This window comes from Ranitomeya variabilis, chromosome 8 (assembly GCF_051348905.1).
Source record: "Ranitomeya variabilis isolate aRanVar5 chromosome 8, aRanVar5.hap1, whole genome shotgun sequence".
Lineage (NCBI taxonomy): Eukaryota > Metazoa > Chordata > Amphibia > Anura > Dendrobatidae > Ranitomeya > Ranitomeya variabilis.
Genome location: NC_135239.1, coordinates 177,964,248 through 177,989,091, shown reverse-complemented (window position 1 = coordinate 177,989,091; position 24,844 = coordinate 177,964,248). Strand labels below are relative to the sequence as shown.

Sequence of the window (24,844 nt, the reverse complement as noted above, 5' to 3'; positions counted from 1 at the left end):
CCAGAAATATCGGACTACCCTTTCCCAAGTGAAAATGTCCCTCTTATGTGGAGGACTGTGTAGAATACTGTGACTTGTACACACACCCCTATTGTACATAGGCTCTGTGATGTGACAATATGATGGATTACCCTCCCCCATCGTATGATAGCAAACTCTGGTAACCCTCAGTCTTCTCCAGTCCAGGATGTTTGCACAGTATAAACTTCAGTCCTCAGATCATATCTGCAGTGAATAAGGTTTATTTGACTAATGTTGGTGGTGAGCACTGTAATCCAAAGCTCCCAACTCTGAAAAGAGACTTCTGTACAAAAATAATAGATAAGGATCGGTTTTGTCTGGAGAGTAATCGTATGTCTCCATTATTTCCATAATTGTGACGCTTCTCAGATTTCACTGTAAGCTGACTTTAATAGCAGGCACTCATCAACCCCTACTGCAGTAGGCCATTATGCCATACGTCCTCCGAGAGCGAAACGAGGCGGTGGATCTGGGGAGAGCAGGGTACAAGTATTGATCTTCTCCTATGTAAACTCCGCTCCTCGTCTTCTACAAATGGTTAATAATTGAAACACTTTCTTGGCTCCGATTTTTTTTTTTTTTTTTTTTCTTGACCCTTGTTCTCGAATTTCACAGCAATTTCCAAATTGACATAGAATTGATGTCACACTCCACAAACCAAAGAATCTGAAATCATGTGTTGTCTTGCCTTACTATATCTAATCCAGCATCCATAAGGTGGTTGTATTGATTAAAGGGGTATTCCAGCTAAAAACACCACTGGGTATGTGTTAAATGCTGGCCAAACCAATCGTTACAAAAGGAAAACCCAAAGTTTGATGGAAGAGGTGATCAGTCATGGTCTGCTTAGCTGTTTCTTTCCATGCCAAGGACTTTGAATGGAACAGCAGGGCGCTTGCGTGACCTACTGATAGAAGGAAGTCCTCCTGCCACCTTTGGTCTAGCTCTTCACCAATTCTCTGCTTTGTCTTTTTGTATACTAGCCATCAGTGAGTACTCTATATTATATGAAAATGAGAATTTGCCTAGAAAAAATAAGTGACAGACCCATTAAGGTAATAGTTCTCCCTCTTCTACGGGAGAGCAGCCTGGTGGCTCAACATCAAACTCTATACGAGTTCTGCTGGTAGATCCAAATCTACTATTTGGCCACTGCTTCACTAGATTGTTGTTAGATCCCGCCAAAATTGGTGGGATTTTTCCATCAATTCCTCTATATGGATAAAAGTATCGTGATGTCGACACATTACAACGTTAAGAGTTTTTATGGCCTCTCTTTCTAAGCTATACACAGGAACATGGAGTTGGTCGCCCCTTCGTAGCTAAAACTTCTTCCACTCGACCATCCATTCTTTTATAGACCTTGCTTTGAGTACTGGGGCACTGGCATGCTGGAACATCATAATGCCAGACGAGGATTAAACTCTGTAGTTATTGAGTCAGCAGTGCGTTGGTGATACAGTATTCTTCTCCTCGCTCCTTGACAATGGTCTGTAACTTTGTGGTCTCTACTTCATGGATGAGTTGGTATTGTTCCTAAACTTTTTCCACTTTTCACTAATGCCACTCCCTGTTTCCGCCAGTGACCTAAGAGGAGGGCAGAGCGTGACTGGGATAGGGGGACCCATAACACACGCCTTCAGTTTTGTTTTGCATAGCTGTGTAATTTTTTGTTTCGCAAGGGTGGTCCTGTTTTGTTGGGAGTAGCACAGGTTGTGTGTGCCCTGCTGCTTACTGAGAGGAGTTGAGTTTATCAGGGGATGGAATTCCTTTCTTATCTGTGCTTTATTTCTCTCTACCTGAAGAACTAGAGGAAACATTTTGTAAAATCTCATGGTGAACAGGCTGGGCTATGGGGTTGGGAGGACCAGAGGGATGTGGTATGGTAATGTCTTTACTGCTGTCTGGCCTGCTGTGATATGTCTGACAGTTGGGTATCAGTGTCCAAGAAGCCATGCGACTGAGGACTTCACTTGACTCCTACTATGGTGGTTGTAATCCTGTGATTTAAATAAAGCTATGGCCATTTTGACCTCCAAACTCGTGTGTTTTGTGTACTTATTAGCATTGAGGTTTTCTGTAGTTATGGTTGTTTTTAAGGGGGAGTGAGGGTCCATTCCATCCCATATCCAACAGTTATGAATTGTTCCTTTGGTCCTATTTAGTGGACCATAGAACCACACTGATATTAGTGTGCTCCTTAGAACGAGGCGTTCTTTCACATATCTTGGTAAAGTCAGACGGCATGGCAATAGGGCTGGATTTTATACTTCTGTGGCAATGGGACTGAATGAAGAACCTGAATTCATTAATTCAGAGGTGTATCCCAATCCTTCTGTCCATAGAAAGTCTGTCTTAGGACCCATCAATAAGCTCATTTATCAAAACTTTTAAGGGTACATTAACTCAGTCTTCATTGGGTTTTTTTTTCCTCTGGTTTCGAAACTTATTCCCCACCGAAATTAGCATGGTTTAATGCCATCAGCACAGATTTGTTAGGTGTAGACTTGAAAACCTCTTCAATAATTGACATGCCGTATGTTGAGGTCATTTGTTGGCAGAATCCTTGCTGAATCTGATTTAATAAGTGTATGTCAATAGGCGAATCCACGGCAAAATTCTGAGGGTCAACTTTGGATTTGTGCCATAGATTCCAGTGCTAATATACATTTATCTGTAAAATATGCCATGTGAACAAGTCCTTAGTGTGCTTGGGTTTTATGGGTGGAGGAGGAAGGGGTTCCCACCTGAATCCAGATCTCATGCCAACATATGACCGGTGCTTTGAGTAGTCATCGTTTTCCAATATACACTTCTGAGCACCAGCAAACTTTCCTTCACGTTGGGATTTTGTTTGCTTAAACGTCCGTTCCATTCACCTCGTTCCGTGTCTTGGAATTGTCATCAGTAAAACAATAGGTGTTTATCAAGTCTCCGAGCCAACTGAGCAGCTTGACATTTTCATGTGTTTTCTTTGGCAAAAGTCTCGTCAAGTCAATTACAGGACAATCTATCCTTCCCTTTTAATAATTGGGAAAGCAAACAGCCTCTGTAGGTGTATTGTTCTCCTCATCATTGATTGTTGCCGGATGCCCAAATGGCTTTTTAAATGGAACACAAAGAGAATGACGCTTGTGTGTTTTTACTCAAGGTTGGAGACCAGGAAGGAGATCCGGCTGATGCTTTTTCTTTTTTGCGGCGTGGATTTTATTAATCAGGACAGGTTGTATCGACGTGCAACATACGTCTGAAAGTTTAGCTATTGCTTCTATTTTCTTCTACATCCTACTTTTACGAGGCTGTTTCTCATCCACAGCTATGTTGTCATTAATTGTATATGGAACAGACCTCTAAATTAAACATTGCCCTTAGTAACGTAAATATTTGCGATACGAAGGCCTGGTTTTATTGGAGGACCTAGGTTGCCTGCATTTCCCGACAGACTCCAAGGGTAACCACAAAGAATTTTTGATTTCTGACATCTGCCTTTCACTGGCTACACAGGAACGGTTCGGATATTAAAAGTTCATTAGGGAGTCGCAGCTACTTGTGCTAGTTACATAGGTTGAAAAAAGACCGAGGTCCATCAAGTCCAACCTTTCTCCACCAATTGTGCATTTTGTCCCTAAATTAGCTATAACCCACAATCTTGTGTATCAAGGAAATCATCCGGCCCCTTTTTAAAAGCTGCTGTAGTGTCGGCCATTACTGCCTCTTGTGGTCGGCATTCCACAGTCTGACCGCTCGAACTGTAAGGAACCCTTTCCTATTTAGCTGCCGGAGTCTCCTGACCTCATCACATAATGAATGCCCCCTGATCCTTGGAAGGAATAAATCATGTGCCAGTTCTTTGTATTGGCCATACATGTAAATTACATCACATCTTTTTTTCCAAGCTAAACAAGCCCATCTTTCCCAACCTTAAAAGAAAGACTTGAAGTCCCATGTAATAATCTAGTTCCTGTATTTGAACTAACTCTAATTTCCTAGTATCCTTTTTTTAAAAAAAAAATGAGAACCCCATAACTGATATGCTAAATGTGACATTACAACAGATTTATGAAGGGGTAATATCACATTGGGATCACAAGATCTTATGACTTTACACACCCTAAAAACTTGTTTGCTTTAGCAGCTGCTGCCTGACATTGAGCACTGCTGCTCAGCTTTCTTGTAACCAGAATACCCAAGTCCTTCTCCTGTTCTGTAGTCCAGACTATATTTCCATTTAATGTATATGCAGCAATAGGATTACTCTGACCGTTCTGTATTTCTCCACATTTATCAACATTGAAACTTAATCTTCCATGTTTTTGCCATTGTAAACATCTTGTACCATGCATGCTAGTTATGTTTCAATTATCCTACAAAGTTTTGTTTTGACACATTGCTTTCAATCCCATCCACAAGGTCATTAATCAAGATTAAAAAGAATTGGGCCTAAAACTGACCCTTGTGGTCCCCACTGGTCCTGGTACAGATCAACGTGATCCCCACTGGTCCCGGTACAGATCCCCCTGGTCCCGGTACAGATCCCCGTTGTCCCCACTGGTCCCGGTACAGATCCCCGTGGTCCCCACTGGTGCTGATACAGATCTCTGTGGTCCCCACTGGTCCTGGTACAGATCTCTGTGGTCCCCACTGGTCCCGGTAGAGATCCCCGTGGTCCCGACTGGTCCTGATACAGGTCTCTGTGGTCCCCACTGGTCTCGATACAGATCCCTGCGTCCCCCCAGTACAGATCTCTGTGGTCTCATTTATAGAAAGTACCGTTTACAATGCCTCTTTGTTTGCTGACCCTTAACCAGTTTGTTTGCCTACCTACATATTCCCGGCTTCTGGAGCTTCAGTAGTATAGGGCTGTCATATGGTACATTGCAGCATTATGATTTGCACTTACCTCCTCAGAATCCCAACATGTTGGTCAGACGCGACCTATCTTCCATGAATCTGTGCTGGTTGCCAGTTATTCTGTTATTATCTCTGCAGTTCTTTCACATCTCTTATAAAGCCCTCGGAATTTTGCATACCATTGATGTCAGACTTTACCGGATCACAATGTCCTAAATTCCTGTTTTCCCATAAAATTTAACTTTTTTTTTATTACAACACATTCAAAGACGTTCTTAAAGGGGTTGCCCAAAAGGAAAAGATTTTTATAACATAGCTCAGACTAGGTTTTTGTTTTTTTGTTTAAAAAAAAAAAAAAAAAAATTAAAAGAAATGTGCTTCTCTTCTCATTGATTTCCCGATCTGATGCTCTCTGTTAGGGTAAGTTCACACTAGGCGTTTTTTCAAGATTTTTATTTTTTCTCTGCAGCAAAACCTGATCTCTTGGCAGGACAGAAGCTGCAGAAACAAAGCATGTTTATTTTCTTGCGCTTTTTTGTGTGCATTTTTTTTTGCTGCGGTTTGCTTGCTAGATTTGTCTCTTGTGCATGCTGATAAAGTTTAATGTTGAAATAAAAACTCGTATTCTACAGAATCAGGTTTTGGCACAAACAACGCAGCTAAACCTGATGCCTGCATTTTTTTTCACCACCCATTCATTTCAGTGGGTGAAAGACGCCTTAAAAATGCACCAAAAACGCTGAAAGAAGTGACATGCTCCATCGTGCAAAAAAAACATGCAAAGCCCAAAATCCTGATGGCAAAAAAACAATGTGTGTGCATGAGATTTGTGAAATCTCATAGACTTTGCTGGTACTGTAAAACGCAGCTGAAAATTTGTATTAAAAAAAAAAGCATAAAAAAGGTGCAAAAACACCTAGTGTGAACATAGCCTTAATGGTCCTGTGTCGACCACCAGAAAACTCCACTCACCCGCTTACTGGTCAGGCGTTTCCTGTGTATTATTATTTTCCACTTAATCAGTGTGTTGTAATCCGAGTATATACAGTGGGCCCCGCTGATGCAATATCTGCTCGCTGTGAAGCTCCGAACCCCTGAGGACACTTGTACACAGGCAAAACATGTCAAGTGGGTGGGGGGAGCTCCGGGTGGTGTTTTATTAGCAATCCATCAGGTTGTGAAGTATAAACCAAATGATGTAACAATCGTTTACCTGTATACTGAATATCGGGCGCTTATCACATCAGCGTCACGTGATTATGATACAATGATTGAGAGGTACAATGTAACACAACTCTTAGCGATGTTTGTGTTGTAGTCAGACTTTTGGGAGTATCGGACGACAATATTAAAACTTACATTTTTATAATCAAGTGGGAATTAAAGAGTTCCTTCCTAGAAAATGTTAATGATGAAGACTGATATCTAGTGATGAGCGAATATACTCGTTACTCGAGATTTCCCGAGCACGCTCGGGTGTCCTCCGAGTATTTTTTAGGCTCGGAGATTTAGTTTTCATCGCCTCAGCTGAATGATTTACATCTGTTAGCCAGCATAAGTACATGTGGGGATTCCCTAGCAACCAGGCAACCCCCACATGTAATCAAGCTGGCTAACAGATGTAAATCATTCAGCTGCGGCAAGAAAAACTAAATCTCCGAGCACTAAAAAATACTCAGAGGACCCCCGAGCGTGCTCGAGAAATCTCGAGTAACGAGTATATTCGCTCATCACTACTGATATCGCAACTAGACTCTGAGCTGAGAAGTGGCTGCGATACCGGACACAACCCAAGGACAAGATTGTTGCCGTTCCTGAAAACAGACCCTTTATTCTAACCCATAACAACACACCTAAGGGAACTATAGGAGGTTTGTTGTGTGTGTTAGTACGATACCAGGTCTGTTTTCCAGGAATCCAGATATGTGAAAATGGCAATAAAAAATGAAGACACATCAAAGATTACTTGGTGTTAAAATTCTGCTCAGTTTCTGAGCTTTCACATATGTTCACGTGACGTCCAGAACCTTAGAGTGCGTCTAGGGACACGTTCGCTGGTCGTGTTGGGGTATACTTCCGAACCCCCAGTAAAAAAGGGATCCAGACGTATGTGCTGACAGAGCCATAGACTATAATAGTGTCAGCAGGGTGAACGTGCGCTCTGACGTGCATTGTTTTCGGGAGTACACGCCAACAGGAGGCGGACACTCAGACGCAGTCTACTACGTCTGAGTGTCCACCACCAGTAGGTGCACGTTCCCAAAAATGATGCATGTTTGCTCTGCGGCACCGTTAGTCTGTGACACTGTCCAGATCCCGTTTAGCTGGGGGTTCAGATGGAAGCTCCAACAGGCCAGCGAACGTGTCCCTAGACGGAATGTGAAAGCACCCTTCCTGTTATAGTCCCAACAAAGCACAGAGTTCAGAACATAGCCTGTCAGTCAAGTACAGCCCTGCTTGTAGGAGGCCAGAGTCTGGTGGTGGGATTCTGGAGGCAGGACTTGTGCTCTGATGGTTGATGTCATGGGGAGCCTGGCTTGTGATCCTCAGCAACTTGTCAGTGACTGGGGATTTGTCCAGGAAGGCACAGATAGGAGGTAGTGTTTGGGGTTCCAAAGTTCTAGAATACATTGTGACATTACACCGATCTTGTGTGGGGCTCTTGCCAGTTCCTTTAACATTATTGTCTGTAACATTATTGACTGCTGGAAAGTCCCAGGATAGTACAGACTCGGTGAAGTAGGGGATATTGGGAGGGAGAAAGTGTTTGGTCAGGTCTTTATCCGTCATGAGACTCTAGGAGTCTCAAGAAGGTGCTTTGTAGGTGATATGGGTCTGCTCTGAGGATGGGAGTGTGTGTTCTGTGGGATGGCAGAGAATTCAGAAGGCTCTGCTTCTTGGGAAATGTCATCTAGGGCAGAGGTGTCAAACTGCATTCCTCGAGGGCCGCCAACAGGTCATGTTTTCAGGATTTCCTTGTATTGCACAGGTGATAATTTAATCACCTGCACAGAATGATTCCAGCACCTTGTGGAATGCTAAGGAAATCCTGAAAACATGACCTGTTGGCGGCCCTCGAGGAATGCAGTTTGACACCTCTGATCTAGGGGCTCAGAGCCTGGAAAGTTCAGAGGGCAGAGTGAGCTGGCAGGAAGTTAAGGATGTAAACCATAACATGTCTCCAATAGCCTGAAGGAGGCTCAAATGGGAAAATAAAGGTAACTACGGGATTCTGTGGACTCTTTACTGTGACGGCTCAATTTTTTTTGTTTGTTTTGCTGTTTTGTTTGGGGGTCTTTTTGGGCCTATAAAACCCCTTTAAGGACATTAAACTTATTTTTTTCTAGCTGGACAAGCCATTTAAAGATTAAAGCTTATCCCGAGCATAAGACAATGGATGTTTAACCAATGGAACAATTGCCAATACCAAGAAGGAGCAAAAATTCGGACCCTTTTTGTGCCTGACTTTTCAGCCCCGTTAAAGTGAATGACGCGGAGCAAAGAGAATAGAGCAAAGTCTATTAAAACAATGGACCTGGCTCTCCAGTCACAGAGTAATGGCAAATTCTATGGAGATCAAAACCTTGTAAAAGAACATGAGCAACAATTATTCTGTGTGTAAAGCTAATATTAGATGTGCTGTGAATTTAATACTGCGGCCATTGTTTGTCTTTTGATAAAACGTCCATTATGTATTTTGTCACTAATTCCACCTTATTACTTCTCTCCTTTCAGATCTGGGACATGAGTGATGATGAAGTGATCTGACAACAAAGATCTGCCATTGTGGCCCTGTGCAATAGTAGATGGGACTCCTCTCCATCCGACGTGTCGCTCCCTGGCTGCTAATCAGTAGAACATGCTCTCGCTGTCTTTCTATTAAATCACACAATAGTTATTTTCTCTTGGACTTTACATTTTTACTTTTGCAGAAAAGATTTACTTTTATATTTGCCTAATGCTTCCATAATGAAAGGACTTGTCCAGGATTAGAGAACAATCTTCTTTTATCCTTTAATTTTCCAGGATAGCGCCACTCTTGTCTACAGGCTGTGCCTGATATAGCAGCGTCCACGTATATATATGTATATATATATATATATATATATATATATATATATATATATATATATATATATATATATATATGTATATGTATATGTATGTATGTATGTATGTATGTATGTGTATATATATATATATATATGTATGTGTATATATATATATATCACACCATGGATAAATATGGCACTGTTCTGTCTGTCGCTTTAAGATTCTTTTTTTTTTCTAATCTATGACAAATGTTTAAACGAGAGCAAATATATAAACATTTATGTAAACATAAATCTTATTATACGTAAAAAAAAAAAAATATATATATATATATATATATATACAGTAACCCAAAACTAGCGAGTTGCGTAATAATGACCCCATGCCCATCGGTCACTTCATGGAACATATTGAGGAAACTTTTTGACGGAACCATCATAAACCCATCATAAATCATCCATGAACAGTAACATTATGTACAGAGATCTTTTACTGCAATATATTATGTTTACAAAAATAAGTTTTATTGTTGAAGTTCATGGATAAGCAAAGATGATAAAGAGTTGTTCTTTAATTGATCCATTTCCTTAAAGGGTCTTGTCCAGCCTTTGGATACAAGTCTGCAGTCACTCTACGTGACTGCTGACTTGTTAGTCCTCACAGTGCGCACTGTCAGGATTTTTCGGCGCCTGGTCATGTGACCATAAGTATATGATTTGCATAATTCCAGCCACATTCCGACTAGACGTGTCCTGGCTCTATCAATTCATTTGTATTGAGAGAGGCCGTGCATGTCTAGTCGGCACATGATCGCATGTAGGCAAATCACATACTTGCGGTCAGTGGCTTGCCAGCTACCGGAGGATCCTGACAGCGCGCACACTGTGAGGATTCACAAGTCTACAGTCACATAGAGTGACTGCAGGCTTCAGCTCCAAGGCGGGACAACCCCTTTAAGTCAATAAGTTTGACATTTTTCATTGTGTTACGGTCCTTTGTATTGATGTTGGTTGGCCATAGGCACAGTCATTCTTTAATGGGAGCCGTCTTTTGTGCACATGTGACTGTTTGTATCCCTTTTCGGTATGTTCACACTTGGCATTTGCAATGGGTGGGGGGTTTCTGTGTGGTTGTATATGCCATTCCTATGGAGGAAAAAAAATGAGCAAAAAAAAAAACATTCCAAAGTTCCACAAGTAAACTCTCAAGTGTGATCCCAACCTAAAGGTAAAAATTCTTATTAAGCAGAAAAAAAAGAATGCGCTGCAATACTGCCAGATGTAGGACTTGATGTGTTCACTTGGCCATAGTTGTACTCCAGACTGCGGTTCGGGACTCAGCGGTTTTTGTAGCTCTAGACCAACAAACCTCAGGAAGGATAAGGATGCAGGACCTACAGATACTGTAACGGGCAGCTTTCTCCTGCTGCATCAGAATTGGCTGATGACAAAGCGAGCAAGGAGGGGAAATAAGAAGGTGCACGGCCTGGCAATGAAAAACCAAAACTGACCGCAAAAGGTTAGAAAAGTCGAGCGTTTTTTCTTCAAAGATTAAAAGGAATCTATCAACATGGAAACAAAGTACAGGTGCTCAGTGCACCTATAACACGGCCAAACTTTTAAGTGCACCTTTCCACCTACTTGTTTCCTCCCTATCTCTCCCCTCCCCTTTCTCTCTATTATGACTGACAGCTCTGGGTTTATAGAGCCAGTGATTGGAGGAAATAGATGGAAAACAAGTAGGTGGGAAGGCGCACTGAACTGTTTGGCCGCAACAACGGTGCATTGAGCGCCTGTGCTTGGTTTGAACAGTCATTCCGTGCAGTACTTTTCACTTATGCCTGACAGTTAGTGTAAAGAGACGCTGCTGCTGCCACGGTGTGAGAATTGCACGTGTCCAACATCTTTTTGATAATTTGCTCAATCCCTTTAACTCTACTTAAATTCTGGAAATGTGTGTGCGGTTAATGCCATACACATTAATAGGATCCCTCCTTCCTTTCCATAAGAAACAACATATTAACTCTTGCAATCATCAACTTTATTAATTTGCTATTTTTAATACCAATTTAATCTGAAATGTAATCCTATGATGTAATCACTCTAAGGGGTCAGGAGACCCTGATGGGACTGTATGGCAGATGCTTCAGGTCCTTATTCCAGGTCCTTGTTGCAGGTCCTTGTTCCAGGTCCATAGGTGTTCTGCGTGCCGCTTTTTGGTGGCTTTGTGAGAACACCTCAATTATACAATATGTGACGGCCCGTGTCATGTGCGCTATAGTTTACTTTCTCTTCATTTCAGTAGGAACTTAAAAATGTGATAAAACCGCACTAAAAGCATGTGTTTTACACATTAACTTCAGTTTTGTGGTCCAGTATCCTGGAACAGATTCTGAGTGACTGCATGACTTTGGCATCAGTTTGAGTCACACAGGAGTTAATAGGATCCATTATTCTTACTTTGTAATATTTTGTCTCGAAACCCAATGTTGATTAGCAGTAAAATGCTATTTTTTGTTAATGAGAATGGTGTTAGTCATCACTTATTAGTCACGGGTCCATTACGCCAAAACTAATATCCAGATTAGTAGAAGAGGGGGATTTTCAATGTAGACAGTCTTTAAATGAAATGATGAGGATTTAGAGGGTTATTCCCATAATAACAAACGATTCCCCAGCCACAAGATAGGGGATAACTTACTGATTGCTGGTCGTATGACCACTGGGACCCCCAGACATTGAGAGAATGGAGCTCTGTAACCCCGAGAATGGGATTCTCAAGCTCTGACGTGAATGGAAGAGACGCGCGCTCTTGACCTCTGATCCACTCGTCTATGGAAATGGTCAAAATGGCTGACCTCTTGGACTTGTTGTTTTGGGAATACTTTTTTTTATAGCTGGTGAGCTGGTGCCCCCATTGATGAGCTGTGAAGCAACCTGATAGCCAGTATTCAGTTCCCCTGTGGGGCCACCACTGGAAAAATTGAGTACAACACATTGTCCGCCAGGTCCTCCAGGGCAAGCACCAATCTTTGTAGTCGCACATTATACCGTGGCCAAATGTCACGTTAAAGGGACTCGGTCACAACAGGATGACTGTTCAAACTAAGTCCCGCCACTTTGTGCTTCACCAATCATTTCTCTACACCAACCCACCTGTTTGTTTTCCCTCAATCTCTACCCCCATCTTCTATGATTGACAGCCCGGGCGTCATAGAGCCAGAGAAGAGCGGAGATAGATGGAAACCAAGGTGTAGAGAAATGATTGGTTCCGCCATGGAGCACCTGCACTTGGTTTGAACAGTCATTCTGTACTGACAGCCCCTTTAAAATGATCCAAGCTGCCATCCCAAACACAACCTATGGACCGGCGTGGTGCTGTAACCTAGGCTGGGTTATCATTGGATCACAACTGATGCAAAAATGCATGAGTTGTAGAGTTGACGAAGAAGATTGGCATGTTAGGCAATCCCCGCATGTGTTGTGGCTGTCAAATAGTCGCGAGGTATGCAGCCGCGGGGAGTCGGACATATTATTCAAGCACTGTTAGCACACGAGCATGCTCAGATAACACCTTATCCCAGCACGGTCGCTCATCACAAATGTGCAGGGCTCTGCGGACTATCAATGGTATCGTTAGATCAGGGTCCTACCAATCCTTTTGTTTAACTCCAGTCAGTTGCCATTAGGCCTTTTCACCATTTGGTCCCAGTGCCAGATCACAAAGCTGCATGAAACGTTCTGATCCGGCCCCAGACCGCTAGAAGGGATCCTATTGTTTGTCATGCAGTTCTTCCATCAGTTTCCATCATGTAGTTTCTATCTAGGGGCAGGGTTGTAAAAATTAACTATTATTTAAACTTTATAATAACTAATGCAGAAAGATATGTATTTTGTTAACCCGCATTTTGGTTTTCTTAATAAACAAACAACACATTGCTGAAAGCTTACGCCACTAAAATATGACTAATATTACCATAGTATACCAGCAGTTGTGAATTACCAGCAGTCACTTGTACAGCGCCAAGTTATCTTATGAGTTGGATTAAGTAAATTTTTTTTTGCGATCTTTTTTTTTTTTTTTTTTAAATATCCTACTACTCATGTACTACATCCTTATGCTTATCGCTGCTCTTTGCTTTGTTCAATTTTCACAAAATTTTCAAGAAAATGTTTGTCTGTCGGTATGTTAACAATGACTATGTTCTCTGATAACTGATCCGTGCGTCATTACCAACCAGCAAATGTGTTCAACGAAATAAACGTCATCCGATTTCAGGTCTGTCTGTTCCAATATTTCTTGAATAAACCAAATAACTTAAAAGGGAATCTGTCAGTAGGATGAACCCTCCTAAGCCTTCTATATGGGCACGTAGGTCATAGACAGTTGATAAAGTGATGCCTTAATATCTGCGATCCGATGTTTTGTTCCCGAGAAATCCACATTTGTCATAATATGTAAATGAGCTGTTAAGATCTATGGGCCGGACATAGATCTCCTCAAGAATCTGCCTCCAGAGCTTATTTTATATGAAAGGAGGCATTACCAATGTGAGACATGTAATGACTGACATAATAGCAAAAAACTCGGCACTCAGACTTAACTTAATCAGATAAAGTGATTTAATGGTGTCCACGGTAAGTAACAGAAGAAACGTTTCGGACCTATAGCCGGACCTTCATCAGTCACAATATTTGATCGTGAACGGAAGCTAGTGGACCCGAAAGATTGTGGGTTTTCATTAAGGTCCTATATATAGGTGGACACAGCCAGTGTCTCATGGGGATGGTCGAATCCGGCGGTATTGCTTTCTGTGGAATGGAGCCTGCGTGTCCTGGTCAGTGGAGGACGCGGTATCCACCGCAAGTCCGGTGGATGTTAGCACGACCGCAAGTTATAAGTCGGACGTGTTTTTTTGGTCGCACGCCATATCTGAGACTTGCTGCCGTGTTACCTGTAACCGCAGCCTAAAAGGACAGCTTTTTTTCGTACACCCAGGTTCTTCTCCTCTGCGCCTCCACCTAGTGTGCACAGAAGTGTAACATAGCCCTATTCATAGCCCTCGTCCATATACCTAAACCTTCCATGGGTTCACATAAGTCCTGGACCTGATCAGTCTTCTTTATAATCTCCTCTATACCTTCCAAAAATAAAACAGCCACTGGTGTGAGAACAAAGTCCAACACAAATCACAATCTTCTCCCCTCCCCCGACCACTCATTAGTGCATCCAGTGTCGCTCAGGAGAGACTTGTCCTGTGCCCTTCATGAAAGCGCAGCAGCGAATCTGCTGACCTGTGATACCATGAGACTGCTTTGATAAGTGGAGATAAGCTGTGTGAGCTTGTCCTGATCATGGACTAGAGAAACATGGCTAATGGCAACAGTCAAAAGCCCCCCTATACATAAGCCCAATATCTGACAAATATCCCAGTATCGATAGGTTCGGCAGAAGGTTTAATATGTATGAGGGCAGAGCCGGTTATAGAGAGTGGGGGCCCCAAATGGTCACACATTGCACCATCACACAGAAACATTTCTGTTGTATTTACAAGTCCTGATTTGAGGCCGCTAAACAAGCGCAATCGACAATATTGAAGTCATTTGACGCTTGTTTCCCGGCCTCCTTAGGGTATGTGCACACGTCCTCTGCATCCAAAGTGCTGCCGGCTTTTGAACACAGGTGATTTTGCATGTGTTCATTGGACCATGCGGAATCACCGCGTCCAATACATTGTACCGGTGAAATTTATCTTGCGGAGGCTCGTGTCTCCGCAGGATAAATAGACATGCTGCGTTCTGGAGAGACGTGCTGCATGTCCGTCTCCTCGGGTGATCCGTCGGCATCTGTGCACGCATAGTGGGCATGTGATTTCTTGAAATCCCATCCACTATGCTGTAACATCTGGACGCTGCACAAGTACGCAGGGTCCAACCCGCATCGTTTACTGACCGTGTGCACCTACCCTTACTCTGGCTGAGGAAGAATGATTGGTACAGATAGTCCTCGATACAGTATAATGCAGGTCACATATAGTACATATAGTAAAATGCACTCCACATGGTCCTTGATTGAGGGGGGCTGCAGTATACTGAGTATACTGCAGCCCCCACACACACACAGTATAATGCGGCCCCCCACACACAGTATAGTGCAGTCCCCCCACATACAGTATAGTTCAGTCCCCCCACATACAGTATAGTTCAGCAGACACACACACAATACTTCTCGTTTTCCTGCTGCTCTGGCTTCTGTCTCGGCGTCTCATCAGCTCCACTGCTGGCACACGCTGAGGCAGAGGGGGAGTGATGGGAGAGGGAATGTCACATGACGCTCTCTCCTCCATCACTTATTTCAACTGTATCGGCTTCTATGATGCCGATAAGCTGAATGCACCATGCAGGAGGGGGGGGGCCTTTTACTCAGGGGCCCTATAGCGTCCGCCACTGGCTAGGGGTTCCTGGAGGAGTGAGGGCCCTAAGTGGCTGCCTGGTCTGCCCGCCCCTAATGCTGGCCCTATATGAGGGCTTTGGCCAACTGATGGCTACGAGAGATTTCGATCAGGCTTCTCCGGTTTCGGATTGCTCTAGGTAACCCACCTGGCCACTTGCCAAATGGCGGCTTCTCGTAGAGAACACAAAAGTGCTCACCCAATTGAGCGTTCCTGTGTTTGGGAGTAGAGATGAGCGAACCAGAACTTAAAAGTTTGTGGTTCATACTGGACAGTTAGTGACCGTTGCTAAACGGCGAGCACGTATTTCTCTAGGAAGTTCTTCGCATTGTTCAGCATTCCGGGTGAAGTAGAGAGAGAATTTTCCAGCTCAAAAGTTCAGATCCTCGTTCTTTTCAATGGGGTTTTTTGGAATAAAGTTCGAGTCAGGTACCAGAACCCAAACTTCCACAAGTACCCTCATCCCTATTTAGGAGAGTCGGCTGAGATGGCCAAAAGCATCGCTCTGCCGGCAGCCATCTAATGCGTATGGCCTTACAGTAGTGGTGGGATGAAATACACTTGTGTAGAGTTTCTTTCCAATAGATTTACCCCCTTCCCCCCCCCCCCATTTGCTAATAACATTGACACGGCCATATTTTACAGTAATCCGGAGATCCTGCTTATATTATTATTTAGCAATGAGGATCAGCAGGAGTTGGACCCCTAATAATCATGAATTGCTACCATAGCCTCTTGAAGGAATATCTAAATACAAGATAATCAGCCACAGCTTAGAATAGCCAAACCGATGCACAACTCTCAGGGTAAACAGTTTATAGCAGCTCGAAGAGTTTTTCCCAATTATTAAAACATAACCTTTACTAGTTAGATTAAAATGGACAGACTTAACACACACAATAAACAAAAATAAGTGCTCATGCAGAAAACTGTGCTCTAGTAAACAAAATTTGGCTTGATCTCACCAATTATGGACGAATGGGTACCCACACTGGTTATACGGGGTCCACGGAGGGTCCAAGAAGGCAGGGTGGGGTAGAGGATACGGGAACCTTTCCCTACATCCCTGTCGTGCCCCAGCAGTAGCTGCCGTCCTAACAAGGACAGGCCCCAAGTGAGCCCTACTATGGACACCCCCCAACAAAGGATAAGAAATACAGACGCCTCCCTACGCGTTTCCTCTCCAATCCCAGAGATTCATCAGGGGAGTTTTCAATGGCCAGAAGGCCTAAATCTTAGCTCAAATGTCCATAGATACCGGGTATTAGCAGTGGCTAAATAGTCCCAGGAGTAAGCGATCATGTGTGACCGTGTGTCACTATTTGTGAGTCCTCTGTATATGGCGCCCACTATCTCCATATAAACCTTTTCAAAAAGGTACTCCTCCCCCCGGCGTGTGATGTCATTAGTTATCACCCCTAATCACCTGGTGCTTTAGTCATTGGTTCCCCAAGCATCACGCCGCGTTCCTGCAGTGGAAAGCAAGCTCCTTAGCCTAGAGCCTAGGCAGAGAGGGGAGGTTGGAGGAACAGAGAGGAGATATATAGCAGATGAGGGGTGATAACTAATGACATCACACGCCAGGGGGAGGAGTACCTTTTTGAAAAGGTTTATATGGAGATAGTGGGCGCCATATACAGAGGACTCACAAATAGTGACACACGGTCACACATGATCGCTTACTCCTGGGACTATTTAGCCACTGCTAATACCCGGTATCTATGACATTTGAGCTAAGATTTAGGCCTTCTGGCCATTGAAAACTCCCCTGATGAATCTCCGGGATTGGAGAGGAAACGTGTAGGGAGGCGTCTGTATTTCTTATCCTTTGTTGGGGGGTGTCCATAGTAGGGCTCACGTGGGGCCTGTCCTTGTTAGGACAGGAGCTACTGCTGGGGCACGACAGGGATAGGTTCCCGTATCCTCTACCCCACCCTGCCTTCTTGGACCCTCCGTGGACCCCGTATAACCAGTGTGGGTACCCATTCGTCCATAATTGGTGAGATCAAGCCAAATTTTTTTTTTTACTAGAGCACAGTTTTCGGCATGAGCACTTATTTTTGTTTATTGTATGTGTTAAGTTTGTCCATTTTAATCTAACTAGTAAAGGTTGAGTTTTTCCCAATTATTAAAACATTTCTAGCTGCTATATATCTAAATACAAATATTATTCATCACCATTTTAGATTGGTCGTTCCTATGTAAAAATTATTGACATTTTTGTGTGTTTAAAAGTGGGAAATACTTCAAAAATAACCCAGAATTAGGATATTCCATCTCCATTTTACACAGCAGAAGAAATCCGAACAGACTACATGATGGCGTCATCGTGAATTCTGTCCGTTCCATTGTGAGATGAAGAAGCCAGTTCATAACCTATGCTGGGAAGTCGGCAAATAAAACTAGTATCTTAATAAATTAGGAAAGGTCACGTGTGGGCACGGCTAGCCTCCAGTTTCTTGGAGCTAGTTTACATTTCGAGAACCTGACCTTTTCTAGTAGCTCTCGTATTTAGAAGATCTTTCATAAACACCCACACAACTACAGTGACTATTAGGAGCACAGTGATCAGCTTTGTACAGCGTAGTAGTTGGGTATGAAAAAAATGCCATTTTTCACAATAAAATTGTATTCGTTCTTGTGAACGCATTTCCAAATTCTAAGTGTGGATGCTGGGATTACGTATTCAGGCCGTGACCCCATTACAAAGACACACTTAGCATTTAGAGTATAGGGGTCAATTTCATGGCATTTTTCAGCTTTTCTTCTTGTCTATTTGCCTGTATTTCACTAACGCTAATTTGCGTCTATTTTAGGCATTCTCCTGATTTTAATCTTTTTTTTATGTCAGTTGTGGTCGAAGCTTAGGGTTTTCAGATGTTTTCGACTGATTCATCATTTGCGACACTTTTTTTTTTTATTGAGAAATGCATCAAGTTTAGGCAAAGACTCGATATTTACATTGTTGACCCTTATTTTTCAAGCCTTCTGCCATTCACCCCTGGATATCCTGAATAATGATAATCCATTCTTGTCTAAACCGCGCTTAGAGTTTATCACAATTTCTATGTTTCTTGTTTGTCCCGACCACAGGTTCTCAATCAAATTGTAATCTGTGGATTTTTCAGACCATGGTCCCAAAATGTCAATGTTTTGTTCAACGAGCCACTTGGTTATCACTTTTACCTTATGGCATGGCCATCATACTAGAGAAAGCATTGTTCATTACCTAACTGATCATAGTCTAAAGGGGGCTTCATCAGAGAAAATAACTTTGGAGAAAGTACATTGATTGGACTGCAGTGGACTGGGGAAAATCACTGTGCTTTTTCCAAAGTTATTTTCTCTGATGAAGCCCCCTTCAGACTCATGTGGAAGAATGATTGTTTGGAGACGAAAAGGTGGGCGCTACCATGAGTCCTGTGTTAGCCTAAGGGTATGTGTCCACGTTCAGGATTGCATCAGGTTTTGGTCAGGTTTTTACCTCAGTATTTGTAAGCCAAAACCAGGAGTGGAACAAACAGAGGAAAAGTATAATAGAAACATATGCTCCACTTCTGCATTTATCACCCACTCCTGGTTTTGGCTTACAAATACTGATGGAAAATCCTGACCAAATCCTGATGCAATCCTGAACGTGGACACATACCCTAACAGTACATCATCCTGAGCCCATTCATGTGTGGGGGCTTGTCATCCATGGAGGGGGCTCACTCACAATTCTCCCTAAGATCACGGCCATGAATGAAGAATGGGATCTAAACCTCCTCCAAGAGCAACTTCTCCCAACAATCCAGGACAAATTTGGTGATGAACAATGCTTTTTCCACCATGATGGAGACCAAGTCACAAGACAAAAGTGATAGCTAAGTGGTTCACTGTACAAAACATAATTTTGGGTCCATGGACAGAAAACTCAACAGATTTCAATCCCATTGAGAAATGGTCAATTCTGAAAAAGCTGGAGGACAAACAAAGATACAGAAATTGTGATAAACTCCAACTACTGATTAGACAAGAATGGGCTCTCCTCAGTCGGGATTTGGCCCAGAAGCTGATATCCAGCTGCCGGGTCGAAGGGCAGAAAATAAGGGTCAAGTATCAATATTGGCTTTTTTTTTTTTTCAAAAACTTGCAGTTTTCAATAAAAGTTTAAAATCTTATGAATGAAATACTGATATTTTGACTACAGTCACCAGAGAAACATCCGACTAAAAATAAAAACACCGAAGCAACAAACTTGGTGAAAACTAAAATTTGTTTGTCTCAAAACTTTTGCCAGTTCAGTAGACTGTCTGAAATTATTATTTTTTAATCAATTGACTCTTCGCGATGGATCGGTTAAAAACAGATGGAACGTTGAAGCACAAAGTACGGTGTGTGTTCTGACTTTAGTTCATTTTATACGGATGCTCATAAACTTTAATGGCATAGTCTGATCTGCAAAATTGGATCAGACATGTTCCGAGACACACGGATTGGACTCTGATGCTTGGTTTTTGGGAGAGCTTTTAAAGCTTTTTTGCAAAGACGAAACATTGCAAAAAAAAATCTATTTGTAAACCATCAAGGTAAAATTCTGAGTCTTAGGCGCCGCTCACACGTTCAGTATTAGTGATGAGCGAGCTTGAGTATTGTGTTCAGGTCCCTGCAGCTGCATGATTTGCAGTAGTTAGGCTATCCCCGCGGGATCATGCAGCCGCAGGAACTCGAACATATTACCTTTTCCTCTAGACACCCCCCTTTCAGACCAATTCCTCATCTATCGCCTAGGACTGACATCGTCCTATGTTGGAGCTCATTCCTGGTGGTAGTTTGTCCAGTAAAGCCATAGATGACACCTTGTACCTAGCGTTTGTATAGAGCATTTCTGACATGTAATTGTGCTTGGCCATCACAAGGTAAAGTGTCCATTTTTTTTTAGCTCAAGATTTGAAGTGTTTTGTGTGATATTAGTCAGACTGTACCAGAAATGTCATGAACATTAATAAACGGAGGACGCTGAATAGACCTTTGTTATAGCTCCATGTCATAGAGGCTCATTGGGATTTTTATCATGTTCAGATGCCGCGTGAAAGGAGGTTTTGTTGGGAATGTTATAAATAAACTGCCCGAACGAAATGCTGAATTTGTGAGCGCTTATAAATAGACCTGCGATTGTTTCCTCTGAATCGGCCTTTGAGAATCGTTCTAAAGACTCGTTTTTATGTCATTTCTGCCCGCGTTGTATTATACAGCCTGATGTGTCCCCTGGAGTTCAAAAGTGTGGGAAACCATTAACCCTAAATGTGACCATTACAGCTTTATTGGACCCATCACCAAGTAAAGAAACCATGAACCACTGAATAATGGGAAGTGTCAATGTAGTCAGTCTGGTGACTCCTCATTGCCCTGTTCGAAGCCTGCGCCGACCATGGCTACGTAACAAGTGCCCAGGGCTGGCCTTTGCCCTGTGCGACCTGTGCGGCCGCACAGGGCACCAAGGCTCGTTAGCATACAAGGGGCGCATTTATTGAGCTCAGCAGATTAATGTCACATTACATCAAAATCAGGGGTGGGATTCAGCTGGTACGACCCGGTACGGGGCAGCCGTTTTCTAAAATTTCCATCTGCCAGCGTTCCGGTTACCACGCCCCCGGTCATCGGGCCCCCCCTGGCAGTGGCGTAGGAAGGGGGCGGCACAATGCGGGGGGCGGCACAATGCGGGGGGGCGGGTCGCCGGCGGCGCAGAATTTACCTGGCTGTTCGCTTCTCGGCTTCAGAAAAATGGCCGCCGCGATCTCCATCTGCGCATGCGCGGCATCCCGCGGCCATTTTCCTGAAGCCCCGGGCAGCAGAGCACTCCACCTGCGCACGCGCGGCCTCAGGAAGATGGCCGCCCCCACCGATAAGCAGATAGAGCAGGATCGCGGTCAGGTAAGAAGAACTTGTTTTTTTTTTTTAATTATTATTGAGAGCGGCGATCGGGAGGGGGGGGGGCAGGGCAGAAAGCTGGACACAGGGAGGCAGAACGCTGGACACTGGGGCAGAAAGCTGGACACTGGGGCAGAAAGCTGGACACTGGGGCAGAAAGCTGGACACTGGGGCAGAAAGCTGGAGACGGGGCAGAAAGCTGGACACGGGGGGGCAGAACGCTGGACACTGGGGCAGAACGCTGGACACTGGGGCAGAACGCTGGACACTGGGGCAGAGCGCTGGACACTGGGGCAGAACGCTGGACACTGGGGCAGAAAGCTGGACACTGGGGCAAAGCTGGACACGGGGGCAGAAAGCTGGACACGGGGGCAGAACGCTGGACATTGGGGCAGAACGCTGGACACTGATGCAGAACGCTGGACACTGGGGCAGAAAGCTGGACACGGGGGCAGAAAGCTGGACACGGGGGCAGAACGCTGGACACGGGGGCAGAACGCTGGACACTGGGGCAGAAAGCTGGACACGGGGGCAGAAAGCTGGACACGGGGGCAGAAAGCTGGACACTGGGGCAGAACGCTGGACACTGGGGCAGAACGCTGGACACTGGGGCAAAGCTGGACACGGGGGCAGAAAGCTGGACACGGGGGCAGAACGCTGGACATTGGGGCAGAACGCTGGACACTGATGCAGAACGCTGGACACTGGGGCAGAAAGCTGGACACGGGGGCAGAAAGCTGGACACGGGGGCAGAAAGCTGGACACGGGGGCAGAACGCTGGACACGGGGGCAGAACGCTGGACACTGGGGCAGAAAGCTGGACACGGGGGCAGAAAGCTGGACACGGGGGCAGAAAGCTGGACACTGGGGCAGAACGCTGGACACTGGGGCAGAACGCTGGACACTGGGGCAGAAAGCTGGACACGGGCAGAAAGCTGGACACTGGGGCAGAAAGCTGGACACAGGGGGCAGAAAGCTGGACACAGGGGCAGAAAGCTGGACACTGGTGCAGAATGCTGGACACTGGTGCAGAATGCTGGACACGGGCAGAATGCTTGACACAGGGGCAGAATGGAGACACGGGGCAGGATGACAGACATGGCGTCATGACTGGAGACACTGGAGGCAGGATTGGAGACAGATGGGGCAGGATGGATACGATGGAGACAGATGGGGCAGGATGGGAAGATCATATGGGGCAGGATAGATACTCATTAGGGCAGGATGGGAGAATATATGGCTGACGCCAGGAATGAGACACACGGGGGCCAGGATGGCGAATATTATTACCATAGGGGCTAATTAAGGGATATTATTACTGCAGTGATGTATTTATTTTATTTTTTGAGTATACTGTTTTAAATGGAGGGGCGGTCCTATTACTGTGTAGAGTGACACTATGTCGCCTTCTTCATGTGGTGTAATGTAGAAGTTGGGAAAATTAAGTAATGTGTTCTGCAAGTGGAACTCGAGATAACTGTGTTATTTCCTGCAGAGACAAGTCCTGGCTGGATGAAGTGATGGTGGTCTGTGCGGGATGAAAGATGAAGGACTTCACCTAGAGATGTCACTGGTGAGTCAGTGTGTTACCTATACACTGACACTATACACTGTATACTATATACTGAGGTCCTGTGTATGTCACCGGTGATCACTGTATTACCTATACACAGACGCTGCATACTAAGTACAGATCTCCTGTGTATAATGGCACTTATGGTGATAGTATTGTGGGGTTTTTTATTATTGATCAGTATTGTAGTATTCAGTCACTATGTGGTGGTAATATGTGGTCTGGTCATGATGTTGTGGTATTCGTTCCTTGTATTTGATATTATTCGATCACTGTGGTGGTAATATGTCATCTGGTCATGGTGTGGCGGTGTTTGGCCTTGCAGGCCGCCGCTCTGCACTCTGATTGGCTGTCAGCCCATATGGCTTTGGACCAAGCGTCATTTTTTCCTTTTGGTCCGCTTTAAAGCACTTTATAATTCCCGTTATTGCAATATTAGTGTTTCTTCAAGTGTTTTGCAGGGAAACACAAGTTTTCTAAGTAAACGTGTTGTTGTGAATATTAAAGAGTTATTGTTTTCTTTCAAAGTTTGGAGGGGGGGGGGCGCCGTCCTGCAGTCTCGCACAGGGCGCCTTTTGGGCTAAGTCCGGCCCTGCAAGTGCCATTCCTGACCAGAGACCTTCTTTTGAAGAGGCAATTGCATCATCTGGACAAAAAGAGCAAAGATTATCTAAACCTTGAAGGAGACCAGCGTGGGACATTTTAAATCCATCCCTGGAATGCCCCAATTTTGGCAATTTAAATATTGGTAGGTATGAAATGAATCAGAGAATGGTAGAGTTGGAAGGGACCTCCAGGGTCATCATGTCCAACCCTCTGCTCAATGCAGGATTCACTCAATCATCCCAGACAGATGTCTGTCCAGCCTCTGTGTGAAGACTTCCATTGAAGGAGAACTCACCACCTCTCGTGGCAGCCTGTTCCACTCATTGATCTAAAGCCTGTACTTAAAAAGGAATTTAAAAAAATAACAACACCTTTTTCAATTTACTATCCTTAAAATATATCTCTGATAGGGAAGAAAAAAAAAATCATATGCAATAATATATCTGACTATTGTTTACTATATGCAGAAATTCTGGGATTTTGCAACTTTAAGTGCATGAAAAAAAGCATATTTTTCCTTAGAATTTACAAAAGATGAGTATAGGAGGCAAAAAACACCCCCCCAAAAAAAAAATGCAGAGCGCAACAGGATCTTTGAAGGGAATCTGGACCTAGGTTTTTGTTCTACCCCATCTGACAGCAGCATAATGTAGGGGCAGACCCTGAATCCAGTGATGTATCACTTACGGGGCTGCTTACAGTCATTTTCATAAAATCAGTGTTTTATCTGCTACAGATCTAGCTGTTCTCTGACTGCTGAGCTCTGTATAACCCCGCCCACACCACCCATTGGCAGCCTTCTGTGTGCTCTCTGCGTAGGCAGAAAGCTGCCAATCTGGTGGGGGCGGGGTTATACAGAGCCCATGAATATGGAGGGCTATGGCAGCAGGTTTACTAGTCCTCTAGTGATAAAATCACTCATCAGCAGGAGATTATCAAAACCACACTAAGCAGCCCAGTAACACATCGCTGGAATCGGGGTCTCTGCACCTAGATCATGCTGCTCACATATTTCATGACAAAAATCTGATGACCGATTCCCTTTCATCACAGAATGGCCACGGCTAGAGATGAGTAGATCAATTTGCGAGATTCCGGTCCAGGTCAGTGGTACCTGGCAGGTAGACAGAAGTAATACGAATGTCTTAGCTTCCAGAGTCCATAGCTCAGTTTTTGATCAGCCAGAGCTGACGCAATGTCACCTGTGTGCCACGTCAGGGATGCTGGATGTCAAGATAGTCACGGGACTAGTCTAGCTCCCAGGTATCACTGGCCTGGACACTGGACCGCAGTTACGCAAATTGATCTATTCTTCTCTAGCCATGAGGTTTCAGGAAATCACATCCACTTTTCTCGAACAGTTAAACACAGGATTT

The 24,844-nt window shown here is 44.1% G+C and overlaps 1 protein-coding gene across 2 annotated transcripts in view; it reads left to right on the top strand.

Annotated features, from left to right (window-relative positions):
• ATG7 (autophagy related 7) overlaps positions 1–8,782 on the top strand; it is a 186,838-nt gene extending 178,056 nt beyond the window's left edge. For both annotated transcript variants that reach the window (XM_077276844.1, XM_077276843.1), the window contains exon 19: positions 8,608–8,782. In XM_077276844.1, coding sequence (XP_077132959.1) covers positions 8,608–8,640 — 33 coding nt within the window. In that variant the 3' untranslated portion in view covers positions 8,641–8,782. The remainder of the gene's footprint in view (positions 1–8,607) is intronic.
• Positions 8,783–24,844: the final 16,062 nt, after the last annotated feature.